Source organism: Rousettus aegyptiacus, unplaced genomic scaffold (assembly GCF_014176215.1).
Source record: "Rousettus aegyptiacus isolate mRouAeg1 unplaced genomic scaffold, mRouAeg1.p scaffold_m13_p_2, whole genome shotgun sequence".
Taxonomy (NCBI): domain Eukaryota; kingdom Metazoa; phylum Chordata; class Mammalia; order Chiroptera; family Pteropodidae; genus Rousettus; species Rousettus aegyptiacus.
The window spans coordinates 50,469,584-50,489,879 of record NW_023416295.1 but is presented as its reverse complement, the minus strand read 5'-3'; the positions used below and the strand labels follow the sequence as shown (position 1 = coordinate 50,489,879).

Genomic DNA, 20,296 nt, shown 5'->3' with positions numbered 1-20,296 from the left:
GCTCCCAAGCTCAGTTGTCTCTTATTATACTTTTGCTATGTTTACACGCAAGTGTAACAAAACAAAAAGAACTAAAAGGGGAGTATAATTTCATCAAGGGGACATAAAGGTGAATTGTTGAAAACCACAAAGAATACCATTACTTAGATCAACTCCAAAATGAATGCTGCCAGCCATCTGAAAAGACACTTGTATGATGGTCTTCACGCATGAGGAGTAAGGATATCCTCCATATAAAGCTTCATAGAACTCTGAGAAGTAGGAGCTAATATCTGTGACAGCCAAAGTAAAGAAAAAGTGAGGAAAAGTTGAGAATTACTTCTAAGTCTGAACTAAAGGAAACAATTCTAGCAGAGATTTTCCAGTACTGATTGACACACTTTCAAATACGGGGGTAGAAAAAGCAAAGAGATGTTGAGAACCAATTACATCATTAGAAACAAACAAACAAAAACTCAGTCTTGGAAAAATGGAAAAGAGATACAAGGCCATGTGTGAGACTTTCCCACTTGAAAGAAGACCTTAATGTCAGATAGTGTTTAACTACAAAAAAAGGCCTCTTGTAAAGAAGGGTAAACTTGTCTTAGTTACCAATGTTCAGTTTACTTTATATTTATCTAGAGTTTATATTCTGTATGCTCGTTAATTGGGTATGAATATACATAAACAACTTCTGTCAAAGGAAGAAAAGGGAGGATGGTTGTGTCGGGAAGTTTTCAGTACTGATGGAAATAAATGATTATGTTTATTTTAGTCATCATGGGTAATTCTTATACCGTTATTATGTGTATTTGAGGATGTGAAATGACTACATAAATCTGAACAACTTTATTGATTTTGCAGAGTTAAGAGGAAGATTTATGAGACATGGAAACTTCCATCAGGTTTGGAAGAAAGTAGAGCGAATGTAGAGATACCAGACTGTTGCTAAGACCAATGAACAATCCCACACTCACACTTCTCTATCGAACTTTAAGATTAGTAATATGCTGCCTTTGCAAGATGAAAAGAAACTAGTGCCAAGAAGGCATATTCTTCAGTATTTGGAATAGACGTGCTCTCAAGACCATGGCTTCAAAAGTCTCCTGTTTGTATGTTTTGACGGTTGTGTGCTGGGCCAGCGCTCTCTGGTACTTGAGCGTAACTCGTCCTACTTCTTCCTACACTGGCACAAAGCCATTCAGCCACCTGACAGTTGCCAGGAAAAACTTCACGTTTGGCAACATAAGAACTCGACCTATAAACCCACATTCTTTTGAATTTCTTATAAATGAGCCCAACAAATGTGAGAAAAACATTCCTTTTCTCGTTATCCTCATCAGCACCACCCACAAAGAATTCGATGCTCGCCAGGCAATCCGAGAGACGTGGGGTGATGAGAACAACTTTAAAGGGATCAAGATAGCCACTCTTTTCCTTCTGGGCAAGAACGCCGATCCTGTTCTGAACCAGATGGTGGAGCAAGAGAGCCAAATCTTCCATGACATTATCGTGGAGGACTTTATTGATTCCTACCATAACCTTACCCTCAAAACATTAATGGGGATGAGATGGGTGGCCACTTTTTGTTCAAAAGCCAAGTATGTCATGAAAACAGACAGTGACATTTTTGTAAACATGGACAACCTTATTTATAAACTACTAAAACCCTCCACCAAGCCAAGAAGAAGGTATTTTACAGGCTATGTCATCAATGGAGGGCCAATCCGGGATGTCCGCAGTAAGTGGTATATGCCCAGGGATTTGTACCCCGACAGTAACTACCCGCCGTTCTGTTCGGGGACTGGCTATATCTTTTCAGCCGATGTGGCCGAACTCATTTATAAGACCTCACTCCACACAAGGCTGCTTCACCTTGAAGATGTATATGTAGGACTGTGTCTTCGAAAGCTGGGCATACATCCTTTCCAGAACAGTGGCTTCAATCATTGGAAAATGGCCTACAGTTTGTGTCGGTATCGCCGAGTTATCACTGTGCATCAGATCTCTCCAGAAGAAATGCACAGAATCTGGAATGACATGTCAAGCAAGAAGCATCTCAGATGTTAGGATTTTTACCAGTGTAAATACATTTCTTTTCTTTTTTAAGAAATGGGGCCTGGGGTGTTGGTATTTTACAGGTGTCACCAGAAGAAATGAACTGGTGAAGGGGTTTTGTAAAAAGCTTTTTCTTCCCGCTCCTAGTTCCTTTCTTGGATTACCAATTTACAAATGTTAGGCTCTGGTCTTAGAAATAATACATAAGTTAAAAGGGCCAGATTTCATTCTCAGGTCCTAAGGCATTGCGTTTATCTCAAAAAATAACTTTCTAACAACGGTTAGGATTTACACACTGTGCATCTGAGATAAAAATCTGGTCCTGAGAAACTGAAACTCATGGTAATGTCTTTATATCATCACTGCAAAAATAAATAACTCTTTCAAAAACAATTCAGAAATCATGCACAGGCAGGAAGACTCACTGGATGTGATTATTAACATTGTGTATGCTGTTACATTGAATTTTTACATATATTGCCACATGTATACAGTATTTGTGGTTCCAACCAGAAATGAACTTCGTACTGGCAGGGAGGCCGCAATTAAATAAATGGAAACTTAAACGTGAGAATCAAATATTCTGTATGTTTGGAAGACAATTCCGCTTGCTTATTCAACAAGCATTACCTGGTGCCTCCAAGGAGGCTTTGCCAAATGTAATCTCACCTGCTACCCTCCGTACCATGTTGCTAAGTGCATTTTATGGCTTCTGGCTCATGTAGGCACATGCGTAGAAATAAGTTGGTAGGAGGCCAGAGGAACAATAACTCACACAGAGAAAATACAAATTTATGTATGCATTACAATTAACATAAGCTTAGCAATAGTATAGGATGCCCCACCCACACATTTACAAAGCATGCAAGAAAGTCTTTTAATTGGTACCAATGTAATTGGATGACTTAGCCCTCCAGTTGATAAATGGAATACCTCTAATATCCGAAACACCCAAGTACCTCTAGTGGCAATGCTGGTAGGAGGTGCTCTGGAGGCTGTGTAATTGAGGTTCATGGGAAAGAAGAGAGGGAGCTTGGATTCAGGTTCTACCGCTGCATCAGACTTGTTGAGTCATGTGAGCAGGCATCTTGGCCTTGCTGTGCTTCGATATGCTCATTTATAAAATGGCTAGAAAAAACACCTACCTCACAGGTGCTGTGAGAGCAAATTGCATTTGCTAAGTATTAGTTTTAAAGGTGCTATGTAATGCAACGTATCATGCATTATACTAAATGCTAAAATAATTACATAATTGCAGTGATGGCCATCAGTAGTAGTAACATCTTAATATAAAATCTGCCAAAATAAAAATCAAATATGGACTATTAGTGCACCTGATATTTCCAAAACTTGGACTTTTCCTTGGAAATGTTAGATGTTTGGGGAAGCTTCAATTTCTCTGTCATTTTTTCTGGTTTCAATAAATAAGTTATTATTTCAGTGCATTGCCTTGATATTCTAGGGTGCTGAAGGTAAAGGCACCTTGGGGAGGAGCCTCTGTCTGTGGGTGTATTAGAGTAATGGAAGCACATGCTTTGCAAAATGTATCACATCAACTTAGATCTCAGGAAACCCTTAATCTGAATTCTCAGTAAGAACTTTGAGGACCAATAGAACTAGGTCACTTATATCAGGAGAAGAATAGGTAGGTGCTCAGCAAATCCATACATCGTACATCTTCTACCATTCATTAGAGGTATTGTTTGTTTTCATTCAGAGCCCCACATCTGAAAGTGTACCTTTTTTTTAACTTGACCTTTCAAGCCCCCCTAGAAGTTGATAGCAAACAGGTAAAGTCTATTTCTTCAAAACACTGGATCTTTCATCCCTAGCCCAAAAGAACCCAAATATGATACAGGCCTCCACGTCCCTTAATATATTTCCATCATACAGGCAGCAGCACTGCAGAGTTGGGTTAGAAAACAGCATTAGGTAGCCTGGGAACATGGATCAGCACAAGGTGAGCCACCCTCCAACCCCAACCTACAACCGCTGTGAGTTTGAATACTGGAAAAGTCTCATGACTTCTTACTTAGTTTGCCTTTCAGTCATGTGGCCAGGTCGGGCCTCTGTCTCATGATATCGTCTTGCATTTACCTTATGCCCAGTCAAGCTACCTTTGGTGCCAAGGAACTGCACATTGTAAACATCATATGTGTACATGTATGAATTGGTTTGTGTGTGTGCGTACACTATGAATAGAGCCCTGATCTTTAAAAGGAGCAAAAATCAGAGATTCATGTCTTAAAGAACTATTTCCTAACTTTTTTATGCTAGGTAGTATCCATGTAACAAACATGTAAATATTCATCAAAGGCCATATGTACATATTTTAAAGGCATTTTTTTTTCTCTTCTTCCCGACTGTACGTATAGCTAGAATGTGCTTGCTGTGTACATTTTCTTCTGCATGGAGCTTGGTGAGGCAAAGTCATTTGTCCGGTGTTTCAATAGCCTAAAGCATGTTTGCCCTTTGTTTTTTGAATGTTCAAAAATGTTTGAGCAAAGTTAGATCAAAAAGCTCTAATTTTCTACTTTTGTTAATTTTATGACACTGGCCAAATCATGGTTTCAATTCTTTGTTATGCCAACTTAAAAAATGTATTATCATTTCTCCGGCATAAAATAATGTTTCAGACAGTACAATACTAGAGTCATTCAATTTTTATGAAAACCTTCTGACTGTCCTCCCATCTGTTGTGTTCGTTTTGCATTGGGTAGCAAAGGTATCAATAATTAGTGTCTGTATTTTTAAATTTTCTTCTTTAATTTATTTTTGGAAGAAAAATTTTATCTTTAGTGGCTAGTTTGTGTGGCCTTGTGTCTTTTTATATTGGCACAAATGCCAGTTTCAATATATAATATTGTATTTTTAAATAACAAAAATAAAAAATTAAGATCATTTTTTATTTGAATTAAATTCAGAAGAACAAAAACCCTTTGCTTAATATGATATGGGGAAAACAAACTCTTTACAAAGAAGTTAAGGAAGGAGTTTTTCACACAAATCTCTTCTATCAAAAGACAATGGAATATTTACATAAAGTGTCTGGGATTCGTTTTCTACCTTTCCTAACATGTGGGTTTAGTGGGGAAATCGATTATGTCATTTCTTCTGTAAAGGTGAAGATAGTTTTTATAAGCAACAAAGTAACTTGTGAATGAAAGAAGTAATTTACTAGAAATGCTTGTTGATGATAATTGACATTTAGGTATATCGTTATATATGAATGATTGTATTTATGTATTTATTTGTCAAAATTGTACATACTTTTTTCGCCAAACGTGATTGTCTGTAAAAGTGCACTCTCCAGGTTTGTAGTACTGTTTAAGGTTACATGGGTTGCCAATCAAGCTGCTAATCAGAATACTATTTTTTGTATCAATGTTATAAAACCGAAAATGACAAATAGATGCTGAAGATGTCTTTACATTTAATTTCTTCACCTTCCTCTTAAAATGTAAACTGTTGATTGAAAGCACGATGCTAATGTATAAGCCCATCTGTCATGAGGAAGATTATGGTTCCATAATGCTGATTTTTTAAACCGTTGGGACAAATAAACAGAAGGAAAACCTGTCTTCATTCCACTTTGCTTCTTTTCCAAAAGAATTTCTTTGGTGTGATGTGATCATTACAATTAGCCAATGCCTCGTCATTTCTCGTTAAGCTTCTCCACAGCTTCAGTATATGTAATAGTTCAGACCACTCAGGGCTCATCTGTGAGAGCCCAGTGTAACTTGACTCATTCAACTTAGAGATGATTTGGTCTAGTAGGCCATGGGCTACTCCAGAACTTAGGAAACTCATATTTCCCTTGGCCCTTGGCAGCCTCAGGAGAGTCTGTGTTAAATTCTATGGTTTGAACATGCCAACAAATTCTCTCAGAAGAGTGTTATATTGATAACGTGTTTGGTGAAATAGGACCTGTTAAATCTAAGGCAATACTGTCGTTCTTATGTTTCACCCACATATATCCTTTGGAATATTGCATACTATTTAAAAAGTTTGGTCAGACTGGAAAATGCTATTCAGGCATTCTTTATAGCAGACAAATAGATGCTGATTGCTGATGCCTGACTTTGTAAGCAAGAGACTGATAGCTATTTAAGAGATAGAAGTTCCTTTTATTATCAATCCTGCTCTAGCTAAATAGGTCTTCAATTTTTAACTTTGGATCTACTAACCCTGTACCTCGGAGTTCAAAGAAGCAAAATCTCTCAGATGAACTGAAATATGTGAGCAAACGATGAAACATATAAAATATATAGATTTGTATTCACTGTGACTTTTAGAGGACCAGCATCAAATGCAGTGTTCCAAAAGTATGGTTTCCTACCAAGGACACCAGCGTCAAATGGGAATTCATTAGAAATGCAAACTTGTGGGCACCACTGGAAACTTGGGGTGTGGCTCAGAGATCTGTTGTAACAAGCCCAGTGGGTGATTTTGAGGTACATTAAAGTTGAGATCAAGAGCATGGATTGGCAAACTGTACCCTGTGAACCACAGGAGCTAAGAATGGTCTTGCGATGAACATTTGCAAAGACTTGGTAATAGGGGACACCGACATCGAAACTCAGCTAAGCAAAATATTAAGGCAGCAGTAAGAATTCTACCCTTCTCATTAGTAGATGTGTAATACAAAATAAAAGTTGTACTCAATTATTATTTTGTTATAGTTTTAATTCCATCAATGCAGAAACTGTGGAAATTTGTTGTGTAAGTTCTTTTGTATATTTTCAACTTTGTCTCTTGGCCTGCAAAGCTTAAAGTATTTATTATCTGGTCCTTTACAAGAAAAGTTTGCCGATCTCCAGCTTAGATAAACAGGAAAACATCTGAAAAAGTTGCTACATACAAAATTCCTCCAGTTGTAAGTAAGAAGTCACAGCAAAAAAACGCACTGAAACTGTCTCCATGCATCCAGGAAATAACAATGTAGTCTCGATAATGAATTGCATTAAAAACCAACAACTGCATATGTTTTTCAAATATTTCCTTTTTCTCTCTCAGAGTGATTTTTAAAATTACAAAAGCTTGATTCTGATTGTAACAATTACCCAAAACTTAATTAATATATTGCTTAAAGATGTATGGGTATTAAACCTAAGAGGGTGGGTTTCATATAGCTTGATTATCATAATTACAAGCATTCTATTCTCATTCACTTAATTGATTGTCATAGCTTTCCAGATGAATTCACGTTGCTGGAAGAAAATTGAATACATTTCTGAGAGAAAAAAAAAAAAAACTACAGAAATGGGGCTATTCAGAAGAGCAATGTCCCAGAATATAATCCATGAGAGAATGAAAAATTGTCTTTGATAATATCTCCTTACCTCTTTGCTGGCTAAAATAGGCATTTTTGTGAAATGAAAAAGAAATGAATGAAAAAGTATTATTGATTCAACTACATCTATAATAACACTGGCTTCACTGTCTCTTCAGCCAGAGGTGCCTAGAGCTCCAGAAAAATTTTCCATTTAGTTTTCCTTATAGAATCTATTAGTTTGGTACATTATGTCGACTATTTGTTATGCCTCTTGCAATGACCTCAGTCCTCACCTGGAGGGAACATGGCACGAGAGGTGATTTATTTTCAATCTGAGGTTTATTCCAGAGCATTTACTCAGCAGTGGCTGCCTAACATGGCAGGCTGGGCAGAGTTACGTGTGTGGGGGGATTTGTGATGAAGACTATTTTTCAGCGGGGACAAGGATGACCTCACCAAGAGTGAGGGGGCGGGGGGAAGAAAGCCTCAGAGACTTTCTCTCATTACAAAGCCTTAAATTTTCAGTGCCTGTTCCTCTGTTTTGTTGTTCTTGTTGTTTAATATTACCAGTAGCCCCATGAGGTAGATACTGCTGTTAACTCAATTGACAGGTTAGGAAACTGAGGCAACAGATAATTCTAGCTCTAAAGGCTATATTCTTAACCAAAACAACATTCTGACTCTAATAAAATAAGAACATATACTGCCACTACCACCTCCCCACCGTCACTCCCATTCCTATAAAACTCAGTGTAGTTATTTTGTTTTCAGATTGGAAACACCCCCTTTCTTACTGAGTTATAATTTACATACTTTAAAATTCATCCTTTTTAAGTGTACAGTTCTATGAGTTTTGACAAATGTGTACATTTGGGTAACCACCACCATAATCAAGATATAGAACAGTTCTTTCACTTCCGCTCCCAGATTCTCTCATGTCCCTTTATAATCAGCCCCTCCCCCACCTTCTGCCTCTGGCATTCACTGATCTCTTTTCAAACCTCTATTTTACATGAGATTTGCATCATATATAATAGTCATCATAGATAATGTTTAATGCTTAGGAAAATGTTCTTGGGATAACCCATTATGACAACTTAGTACAAAGAAAAGGAAAAATCTGAAAAGGAAGAAAATAGAAAAAAAAATCAAAAAAATAGTTAAACAGTATAAAAGTACAAGCAAAAGGTTCAGGAGTTTTAACATAAACCACCATTGATTTCATAATATCCAAATCTAATGAATATTAATAAGATAATACAAGTCAAAAATTTATAACCCTGCTCACTGAGAGTCTAGCCAGCTCACTAGGAACTTTAATAGAGCTTCTGTCCTTCAGAGCTCACACACATTTCTGTGGAGTAGAAAGAACAATCTATAAGTTCAATTATACTTTTTTTCCCTCTTGGAGGCAAAGGATCCTCTAGAGAGGCATCCATCACCCACTAGCTCATTAAAAGGCAAGCCCTCTGTACACCTGGGGATTTGTTTCCACACCTGTCTCACACCACACTCAGAGGAGCTCTACTCCTGTACCTGCCTGTGCATCCTTTCTTTTGGTTTCTTCAACATATGCTAGTTTACATCTCCTTTAGGGAAAAATAATTACATGCTTCTCTTCAAACTTTATTGACAGAAGTATCTGAGTTCACTTGGAAAGCGTATCATTGTAATGTGCCTTGTAGTTACCTGAAAATCTTGTGAAAATGCAGATTGGTTGTTCAGGGTACAATCCAAGGTTCTGATTTTCTTATAAGCTCTCAGACAATACTGATGTTCTTTGTACATGGCCTGTCCTTAGTGTCAAGACTCTAATATTCAAGGCTAGATTCTAGAAAAATATACTAGAATTCAGTAAGTTATCTATGATGGACCATACCAGGGGCTTTTGCATATATTGCCTCAAAATCTTTGCAAAAACTTGCTAGAAGGTATTTAAAATTAAGGTGAGGTTTGAGTCTCTAGGATAGTCTTGGGTTAGCACTCATTCTTTTAATTTCTTGTATGCAGGTTTTTCTAAGACTTTATGGGAGAAGGTTGAAGTCTTAGAGGAGCAATAGACCCAAGAAACAAAAACAAAGGGAAGCAAAATACCAGACTATTACTTTGTTGACACAGTGTCCAGTAGCCCAGTACTACAGGATTCTATCTTAAAATCAAGTTGGAATTCATAGCGTAGGTTCAGGTCAAAGATGCCTTCATTTTCCCACCAAACACCAAACTCTGACTAAGCCTAGGGTAGGAATACTACATAGCTCATGGGGGAGGACAACAGGAGAAGTATGTGTTGTGGCCAGGCTTCCGGGCTCCTGGTACTAGAACATGGAAACAACAGGACAGAAGGAAAGTAGCAGAGAGAGAGAGAGAAACACACACGTATATCATCTGTTGACAAATAGTGACCCTGCACAGACAAAACTGTGACCAAATCATTGTCACAGAATGACCATTCAGATTAGTAATCCAACCTCTTAAAGAGGAGCAATGATTAGTGGGGGAGAAAGGAAGCTTTGAGGCATGAAATAAGAAACTAGGTGGTGTCTCCCAAGTAAGGATTCCAGTATTATTGGTACAATTTGGGGCTTGAAAAATCCAGGAGTCAGATTTTAATCCAAAGATTAAATGACAGTATTCAAACCCAGGTCCTTTGACAGGAGTCCAGTTGCTTTTTTTTTTTTTTTTTGCTTTTTTTTTTTTTTTTTATGTCATACTGCTCTCAAGTCCATTCACAATGCTGGAAACAAAGTACAGGCACACCTCAAAGACACTGCAGGTTTGTTTTTGTTTTTTTTAATTGACAACTTGATCCTAAGAGTTTTATGGAGATGCAAAGAACCCAGCATAGCTGACTATTTTGGAAAAGAAAAGAGGGAGAAGGAGAGGGAGAGAGAGAGGGAGAGAGGGGGAGAGGGAGAGAGGGAGGGAAGGAAGGAAGGAAGGAAGGAAGGAAGGAAGGAAGGAAGGAAGGAAGGAAGGAAGGAAGGAAGGAAGAGGAGGGAGAAAAAGAACCTGGAGGACTTACATCAACGAATTTCAAAACTTAATACAAAGTGAATCACAATAATGTGATTCCAATATAAGGACAGAAATATAGATCAATGAAATATAATCGAGAGTTTAGAAATAAATCTTCACCTTTATGGTCCACTGATGTTTAACAAAGGTGACAAGGCAATTCAATAGGGAAAGGATAGTCTTCTTAGTAAATGATCTACCACAATTGAAGATGCTCATGCAAAAAATTTTTTAAAAAGATGTTAGACAAGTAACTCACACCATACACAATAATTAAGTCAAAATGGATCATAGACTTAGATGTAAGAGCTAAAACATATAGCTCTGAAGATACAGATCTATGAATTATTGAACTGGGTTGACATTTTGGTTGTGTTGATAAGATATTGCTACCAAGGAATTCGAGAACACTCAAACCCTGCCCCATTAATAGTATTCTGGGGAAAACAAAAGCACAAGGAGAAAGAGCTGAAGAAATGACAGCACCATAGTGTAGTTACGTGGATACGGGTCCCAGATCTGAACTGTAAAATGAATTGGAAAGCCTGGAACTCAACCCCCTTCTTCGTCGGCATATTGCCATTTTAAGACAGATGCTCTCATCTAAACTGGCATAAGAAAAGAGAATTTATCTGGTTGTAAATTAAAAGTTCAAGGGTGGGGCTGAATTCAGGGATATTTTGTCTTGTAGCTCAATCTCCAAGAATCTTTCTATCTATATCTTAATAGATCTCTGTGCTTTGGCTCCATTCTCAGGCAGGCTGTCCCACTGTGATTAAAGATAGCTGCCAGAACATCACATGCTCCCACCTCAAGTCTAGTGGAAAAGAGCATTTTCCTAACATTCCCAGAAAAAGTCCTTCTGGTTTCTGGTCCCCGAAACAAGCCCTGTGGCCAGAGCAATGCAATGCTGATTGCCTGGGCCTGACCCACAGTCTCCATGGGACAGGAACATGAATTGAGGGTGAGCAAGAGGGTAGCTTCCCAGAGAAAACTGGGTAACTCTTTCCAGGAGTAGAGTAAAAGGATGCTAGGAGGTAAAAACAACAAAGGTCCGCTACAACCTTCTATTTCTAAGCTAACAAATCTCGATTTGCTTCATGCAAAATACAGCTAGAAAATAATCCAGCAGATTTAGAGGGAGAGAAAAAGAGTCAGGAGTAAAAAGTACATTTAAAAAATCAATCGAATAAATAATAAATATTTATAAAGGACATTTGTTCTCACGTCCTGTTGCTTAAGGCCCAAGGCCCCAACTACAGCAGTTTTCATAGCTCAGCTGCTACATGGGAGAAGAGAAGAAACGGAGGGAGAAGTAGAGAAAGAAGTAGAGTGCTGAATCTTTACTCCATGCAAAGTGGGCCCTGGCCTTAATCGTACTCACTATGGTGTGAACAGAGAGAAGGCAATCCAGGAAAAATCAATAGCAGCAGATGGTGGCCAGGTCTACTTGGACGCAGCAGACCCTGGAGCAGCCAACCAGGACAGCTGCATGGAAAGAAGAGGCAGAGCAAGGTGGCAGAGCCTCCTCTCATGAATGATTGCAAATGGTCTTTAATATTCAAGCTGGGAGAAAGAAACAAGTGAAAGAGGCATGCCCGTGAATGATCTTTCAATATGCAGCTGTGAGATCATAGAAAATATATATATTGGTCTCTGCCACGATTTCTAGCACTGAGCTCCTAAAACCCCTGTAATTTCCTAAGAACCCAAGAAGCATTTTTTATTCTCATGAGGTGACTCTGGGTGGTCTGGATGGACCTTAGAGGGGGCTAGTCACCAGACAGACCAAATCACAGTTAGAAGCTTGGCATTTTCAGCCCCACCCCCACTTCTCTAGGGAGGAGAAAGGGAGCTGGAAATCGAGTTAATGAGCAATCATGCCTATCATGTGATGAAGCCTCCATAAAATCCCGATTGCAGGGGGTTTGGAGAACTTTAGTGGTCATGAGCATAACCACACTAGGAGATTAATTCACCCCAGCTCCACGGGGACAGAAGCTTCTGTACTCAGGACCCTCCCACGATGTTGCCCTGTGGATCTGTGCATCTGGCTGTTCATCTGCATCCTTTATCTCTGTATCCTTTATCGCATCCTTTAATAGACTGGTAAACATTGTTTCTCTGAGTTCCGTGAGCCACACTAACAAATTAATCAAATCCAAAGTGGGGAGAGGGTCATGACAACCTCAGATTTATAGCCGAGTGGTCGGAGCACAGGTGACAACCTGGACTTGCAATTGACGTCTGAAGTTGGGGCAGTCTCATGGGCCTAGGCCCTTAATCTGTGACATCTGATGCTATCACCAGGTAGATAGTATCAGAACTGAGTTGAATCGTGGGACACTCAGCTGGTGAAGAATTGTTTCATGGTAGGGGAAAGCCACTCCAGAACCCAAACAGCAGTGATTCTGCCTATTTTTCAAGGGGGCCATTCATCATATGAGTATTCCTCTGACTTAGAGAGGAATTAAAACAGGGTGGAGACCACCTTCTCCTAGATATCTACAAGTTTAGAGATGGTTTTTGAAGCCATGAATGTGAATATAGTACTAAGGAGTGTATAACACGAAGAGATGGGAGGAGAGGAAAGAAATGGAGGGAGATAGAGATGAGCCTAGGCTGGATCTTGGAGAAGCACCAGTCTTTAAGGAAAGGGCGGACTTTCTTTTCCTTCACAAGTTTTGTTGGCATTAGTTTGCAGAGTCTGTGAATATTAGTAGCAGGCTGGACACAGGCTTTTCTTTTTAACCTGATACTGAACTGCCAAGGACTCAAAGTTTCAACGGTTCAGCAAATAGGTGAATTGCCACAAATGTTCAAGACTGAAGACATAATGGCCCGTATAGCTAGTGGAGAACACTAATTGCATTTTCTGGGTTTGAGAGGAAGTATTTTTCTTTTTGAAATCTGGTTTGACCATTACAAACCTCTTAATAATATAACACTTTGAGAAAGTTACCAATTAAGTTCTCTCCAGAATCCTTCACACAGATTTCCCCAGTTAGCAATTATTGTGAGGTGCTAGGGGAAGATTAGCTGTAGACAGAAATATTCTCACTCTGTGTTGGAGTCTAAGGATTTAATGCTCTCAAGAAGAGTGAACCTAGGCATCTAAGCTAACTACTTTCTCCCAAGGAGATACAGTGCCTGATCAATGAGAAGAGAGTAAGAATGAAAACTGATTGCTTTCTCGATCCACTGTCAATTACATGTAGACAGATCATACTGGCTTTGGGGAATCTTTCCTCTAAAATCCTCGATCAAATTATTTTGAAGCTAAGAAGACATGGTGAGAAGAAAATTGATGAGGATCTCATTCCTTAAAACCCCAAATCACTCACCCCCTTTGCCAGGCATTGTTATAGTGCTTTACGTACATTACCTTGGTTCCCATTAAAATCCTTAGTTCCCATTAAAAAGGGCTATTATCATCATTCATATGTACAGAACGCCAAGGCTGAGAGAAACGATATAGCTTGTCCAAGGTCACGAGGCTAGTTAAAGATGGAGCTAAGATTAGAACCCAGGCAGTCCTTGATTTTCAAGGGTCGAAGCCTGAAACCAATGTACTAATCAAGCCTGAGGTCCGCTTAGGGGCTTTTCTATCAAACCTAATTTCAGAGACACTGTGGACTGAGTGGACACCTGTCCACACCCAGCAAATATTTCTTGGCTGCATGCAGAGTTTGCATACCTCGGAGCAGCTCGTCTGAGGGTGATAGACTGTTGGAGAAGGAGTTTTGTAGGGTGGGGTGAGGTGACTTGAGGTGGAGAGTGGAAGGTAGATAATGATCCCAGCATTGAAGAATAGGATGCATTTCACGCAAGGCACCAGGGAATAAGACCTACATCTTCCTTTCAAGATCCGTTTTCTCCTCACTGAGCACACTTAAAGCGAAGAAAATGAATTCTACCCGTTGAAAAAGGGCAGACTGTAATGAAAAACAACTTCAAAGACCCTTCAGCACATAAAGTCTTTGAGCTACATCACTGACAATGGTTTACAAGTTTATTTTCAATTTGTGGTTATGCTGAGCAGACATTTTGGGAAGTGCAGCAGTAATTCAGGCGGCACACGGCAGCATCATCTGCTACGCGTCCATCTGTACAGGAGGGCATTGCCACAGACGATCAGGTACAGATTTATCCAGATGTGTCATCTGCAAAATGGCCAGCCAGGACAGTTTTCAAAATTATTTTCCTCACCATTTTTGCTAAGTATACAATTCTAAGAAAGCAGATTTCTTAGAAAAGACATTTTTTCCCGTCGAAGAAAAAACTTGACTTCAAACAGAGCAAAGGAAGTGCAGGCTTTAGGTCCATGTTTGAATCCCAGTGCTGGCATTTGCTAATTCACAACCTCGAGAAAATTATTAAACCCTCTGAACTTGACTTCCTTATTTATAACATGAGGAGACTTCATTTATAAAATGGGGCTGTGGGGGAAATTAAAAAAGATGATAGCCATTATCTTCTTTCATTACATGAAAACAAAAGATATTTTTGGTTCTCTATTGTGCTTCCAGCACCTAGCATGGCAATTGCACGTTAAATGTGTGTAATAAATAGATGGTGAGTAAATGATGAGTAAATTGTAATTTAGGGGTGTATCAGATCTAATTTCTCCTTAATTATTTCTCCCAAAGGGGGGGAGGAAGCTTGCCGCCTTAGCCCCTGCTCCTTTCTAAGGTGATTACATCTCATTACTGTTCATATCTGTTGTCCTAGGAATTTCTTTAAATCCTTTCTTATTTTAGGTTTTTTGTTTGTTTCTTACAACCTGTGTTTTGCGTCATTGGTTTATTCTCTTGTTTTGTAATAATTATTTTCACTGAACTACCTAAAAAGGACAAATTGAAGCTACATTTCTTTACTACTTTGCCTTACCTGTCTTTATCCTATCCTACTATTGATAATTAATTAGATAGGCATAGGCATAAATTCTCCTCAGAATTTTAAAGGCAATAAGTCAGTGTTTTCTATCATTTGGTACTGCTTATTGAAGAAAATTTGGAAAATGTGGGTAAGTGTATGAAAGATGATTAAAAGCATCAGTAATCCTACCACCCAGACACATCCTGTTAACACTGCTATGTATACCTTCCCACTTTTCAGGACACACCACAAACACATATGCACGCATACACACACATACACACAGCCACATTGTATATATAGTTTCACATCATGACTGTTTAATTTTATATCATGCTATCTTCATATCATACATAACTAACTTACTTTTAAGGTATTTTTCAACCTGAAGGATCAATGATTCTATGACTTGTTAAGGAGAGATTGTGACATGGATGCTTTCAGTGAAAGTAGCAGACGGTTTAGAAGTTGGTTTCATTGATACAAGCATGAAATGGAACTGTGGCGAAGGAAGATAAGGTTAACTACCTGCCAAGTGCTTTTCATTTAGGGACTCAGAAGGTTCTCAGTGAGTATAAGGGAATCAAAGACATATTACAAACAAGTCTCAATAAATCATATGAGTATAACCTACAGTGAGGAAAAGCATGTTAAGATGGAGAAAAGGGCACAGCAGGGCCTCCTGGAAAGAACAACGTGCGCAGCCTTTACGATGAAAGGGGACTACATATAAGCGAAGTACTCAAGGTTCTGCGTGGGAGACAGGCGACCACTGCCAGTTTCAACGGCCTGCAATTAAAGATGACAAGTAAAAACAACATAGTTCCCCAACTGAACACAGAAAGTCTTTGGTGCCATAGGAGCAAATAGCCAGGGTGGGCTTTAGAAAGAAATAGAAAGTCAAGAAGAAGAAGTAAGGAAGATAAATCGAGTAGCTAGGGAAAAGTGGTATGCAGAAATGATGGCCCCAGCCGAGACGAGAACAAGATCTTATGCAGTGAAGATATCTTTGCAGTGCTGACTTCTGGGTTATGATGGTGGTGCCAATTCATCCTCTCATCTGTCCTATTGCAATAACAATGAAAGGGTACTATGAGTTACAAAGTTATGGCAGCACTGAAAATTGGAAATAGATAGTAACAATTTGATACTCTGAAAGGAATTTCTATTAAACAAAGCCCAGGTTATCCAGGTGGTAAAAATAACAGTAGCAAGCAAATGCTTCACCATGTGAGACAGAACCAGGTCTTACAGGGGAAAGGGGTGGAGGGGAGGAAAAAGGAGAGACTTCTATCTATGCTCTTTGTCTTATATGGATCCTTACTTCAAAAATACAAGTCCTACAACAGAGAGCAAAGCATGCACACACACACACACACACACACACACACACACACACACACACACACACAGACATTTATAGATTTGGTCCCATGATACCTCTTTTGCATATACTTAGAGATGCCCTATTGTACAATGAGGCAATGGTAAAAGCAGACAGCTGGTAGATGGCATTGTCATATTTGGAGGGAATATAAACAGGAAGCTTCAGAGATTAATGCGCTCTGGGGACTGTATTTTTTCATGCATTTGCTTGAAATTTCAGAAAAATTCCAGAGATCAATTTCAGAAAATGACAAATTTCTTTCCAGTGAATCAGAAGAGCAGGAAACAGTGGACATTTCTTCCTCAGTTCTAGTGAGCTGCATTAGACCACATTTGTCAGAATCCACACTAGTTACCCCCTCCAAGTCTAGGTCTGTGGAGGAGATGCCACCACTCTTCATGTGGAAAGCGAGAGAACCATGAGTTCCTAACATTTTGTACGGATAGAGCTATCTTTTGTAGATTGTAAAACCCAGCAGAAGGAAAATGGTGCCATGGATGTGAAGGTGAAAGGGGGCGGAATCTGTTAGAAAACAGAAGAAAAAATTAGAAAGCACTTACTTTTTGTTTTCTTGTGTTTCTAGGGATGAAAGAGAAAATAAACTCAAAAAATTATTTGAGATGATCAAGATTTTTAAAAAGCCAAATTAAAACACACACACACATACACACACACACACACACACACAAGGACACTGGAAGTCCAATAGTATTTTAACATCTACATTAAAAGTAGTAAAGAACAGAGATGATGTTAGAAAGATGGGGATTAATGATGTGAAAGACAGAATGTGCAGAGAAAAGTAATGTAATGAAATCTATAAACAAGAAATACTATCGAGGTTACATGGGCACACGTGGAGGGCACGCTCCTGAAGGACAGCCAGAAGGACATAGAGCCGAGCATGAGAGCAGAGAACCCCAATGGTTAGGAATGTGGGCCCTTAAGTCAACAGTCTGGTACAGAACTGATTAGCTTGGAAAAATTACTCAACTTTTTAAAATTGTGGTCTTATCACCTATGAAATGGAGATGCTAATCATTCCTGCCTGATGTGGTAATTTTCAGAATGGAAGCATTGTCCTTGACCCCATGGAAAAAAACTCTGAAATAGCTAAATTTGTTGGGGGAAAAATCCCTACCTAGACATGTACTGATTTATTTTTTAATTTCAAGAGTGATTCTTGTTTCTTTATATTTTCTATTTTATGATTGGGTAATGACATATTTTTTTTTTTCAAGGAGGAAGAAAAATCACACAATTAGGAAAAAAGAAAAATATGTTACTTTCAAAAGAAGAAAATCATTCTGATTATAGTACTCTTTCCCGTATTAAATAATAAATGATGATGTGCCAATTTCCTTGGAGGTTTACCTTTTTTTTTTTCATCTTTATCCAAATTTAATTCAGAAAGTGAAGAAACAATTAGGGTTTTAGAGAGACTAATTGGGGTTTGATTATTTCGTTCCTAGTAATCTCCTCAGCCCACTTCACAGTCACTATATCTTATTAATGTTGTAACAAATGACCATAAACTTAGTAGTTTAAAACAAAACAAATTTATCATTTTACAGTTTTGTAGGTCAAAAGTCCTATGCAGTTCTCATTGAGCTAAAATCAAGGTGTTGGCAGGTCTGCGTTCCTTCTGGAAACTCTAGAGAAGAATCAGTTTCCTGTTCTTTTCCAGCTTCTAGAGGTCCCCACATCCCTTGGATTACGGCCTCCTTCTGCCATCTTCAAAGCCAGCAACAGCAGGTAAAGTCTTTCTCACATCACATCACTCTGACTTCCTCCCCTGCCTTTCTTTTTGCATTTTAAGAGCCCTTGTGATGATAGTGAGCCTACCAGATAACCCAGAATAACCTCCCAATCTTAAAGTCAGCTGATTAGTAAACTTAATTTTACCTGCAACCTTAATTCTCCTGTGCCATCTAAAATAACATATTCACATGTCCTAGCTATTAGGTTGAGAACATCTTTGGGGGGCCATTATTCTGCCTACCATAGCCACTAAACAAATTATAGCAGTAAGAAGAAACATTTGAGACCTTGGGAATGGGGTCTTCAAGAAGCATTCCCTCCCTATCAGGTACACGGCCTCTCTAACTAAAAAGTAGGAGATTGATTTTGGAGATCATAAATTCCAACACCATCTACTCACTGTTTGGGTTTGTTCATTTCGTTTTAAATGAATTAGTAATAAGTTCTCAGAGTCGAAAATAGAATATAAAAACAAATATCAAATGAACAATCTTCATCTTAATGCCGATTCACACATCTACATATTCCAAACTTTTATCTACTTATAACCACTATTGATATATTCATGTGTGTACTATACCATTTGTGCATATTCAAGTAATTACAAATACATGTATTTTTTTTACTTTTTTTACCCTGATGTTTTTATACTCTGTACCATGATTTTCTTTTATTGTGGTAAAAAAGTTATGACAAAACATTTACTCTCTTAAACATGTCTAAGTGTACAGTTTGGTAGCATTACATATATCCCCATTGTATAACCAATCTCCAGAATTTTTTCACCTTACAAAACTGAAACTCCACACCCATTAAACAACAATTCCCCACTCCCCACTTCCTCCAGTGCCAGGGACTACCATTTTACTTTCCATTACTATGCATTTCACTACTGTAGTTATCTATAAATATAATCAAAGTATTTGTCTTCTCATGACTAGCTTACTTCATTTAGTATAATGTACTCAAGATTCATGTTATAGCATGTGTCAGAATTTCCTCCTTTTAAGACTGAATGATATTCCAGTGTATGCATATACCACATTTGTTTATCCATTCATATATTAAGGGTGGATACTTGGGTCGCTTCCACTGCTTACCTATTACAATAGTGCTGCTATGAACATGGGTATGCAATGGACCATAATGTTTTCATTTTATCAGCTATAACTTGGATATCTTTCATATTATGTAGGAAAAGCTGTTTCTTTCTTTAAAGACAACAGTATCATTGTATTTTGTTGTATTAATGGACCACTATATAGCTAGCTAACCCCACGCTGATGAACATCTGTGTTGTTTTCACTTAGTAGAGTTGTCAAGGTGAAAATTTGTATTCTACAAAGTCTATTTATATCCATCTTGTATTTCTTAGGAGAAGTCAAGAGTAAGAGATTTTCAGATATTTTGACTGAATTTCTCAGATAAAATTAAAGATATATTCAAGTTGATCTAGGGATGAATAAAAGTATTTAATTCAGGATAGGGAAAGTCTCGATGGTTAGTATTGAAAGTGTTTAAACAAAGGATTAAATAAAATATTTGTTATAATATGGCTAAATACATATTTAAAATAGAAATTAAGAAAGACACAATGTTAAATTAATAATGAATTGAAAAATAATTTGAATGAAAGAGTTCAGATATTACACCAAACACTAGAATATATTTTTAAAAGATGAAGGGAGACAAAAGTTTGCTAAATTCCTTTGCCTACGTAGACAAGAATAAAGGTTTTTATGTTTTTCATGGTTTTGGCAATTTAAGAAATATAAATCAAAACATGTTCCTTATAAAGATTACCAGTAATAGAATTTTAAATGATAGGCATGCATCACAAGTTACCAAAGGATAGAGAGGCATCTTCACCTGAAATCCTGAGGGGAGGAAGAAACAGCAAGAGCATCAAGGAAAATGTCAAAGAAAATGAAAACAATAGGCAG

At 38.1% G+C, this 20,296-nt stretch overlaps 1 protein-coding gene across 10 annotated transcripts in view; it reads left to right on the top strand.

Annotated features, from left to right (window-relative positions):
- B3GALT1 (beta-1,3-galactosyltransferase 1) overlaps nt 1–20,296 on the top strand; it is a 574,903-nt gene that overhangs the window by 468,500 nt on the left and 86,107 nt on the right. For 8 of the 10 annotated variants that reach the window (XR_004955563.1, XR_004955560.1, XR_001599483.2 and 5 more), the window contains 2 exons: nt 844–2,062; nt 18,280–18,347. Coding sequence is in view for 2 of the 10 variants with exons in the window: in XM_016165373.2 (XP_016020859.1) it covers nt 1,069–2,049 (981 nt within the window). In the remaining 8 variants the exon portion in view is untranslated. Of the gene's footprint in view, nt 1–843; nt 3,833–18,279; nt 18,806–20,296 lie in introns of those variants that run through there. The other 2 variants (XM_016165373.2, XM_016165372.2) reach the window with 2 other exon arrangements.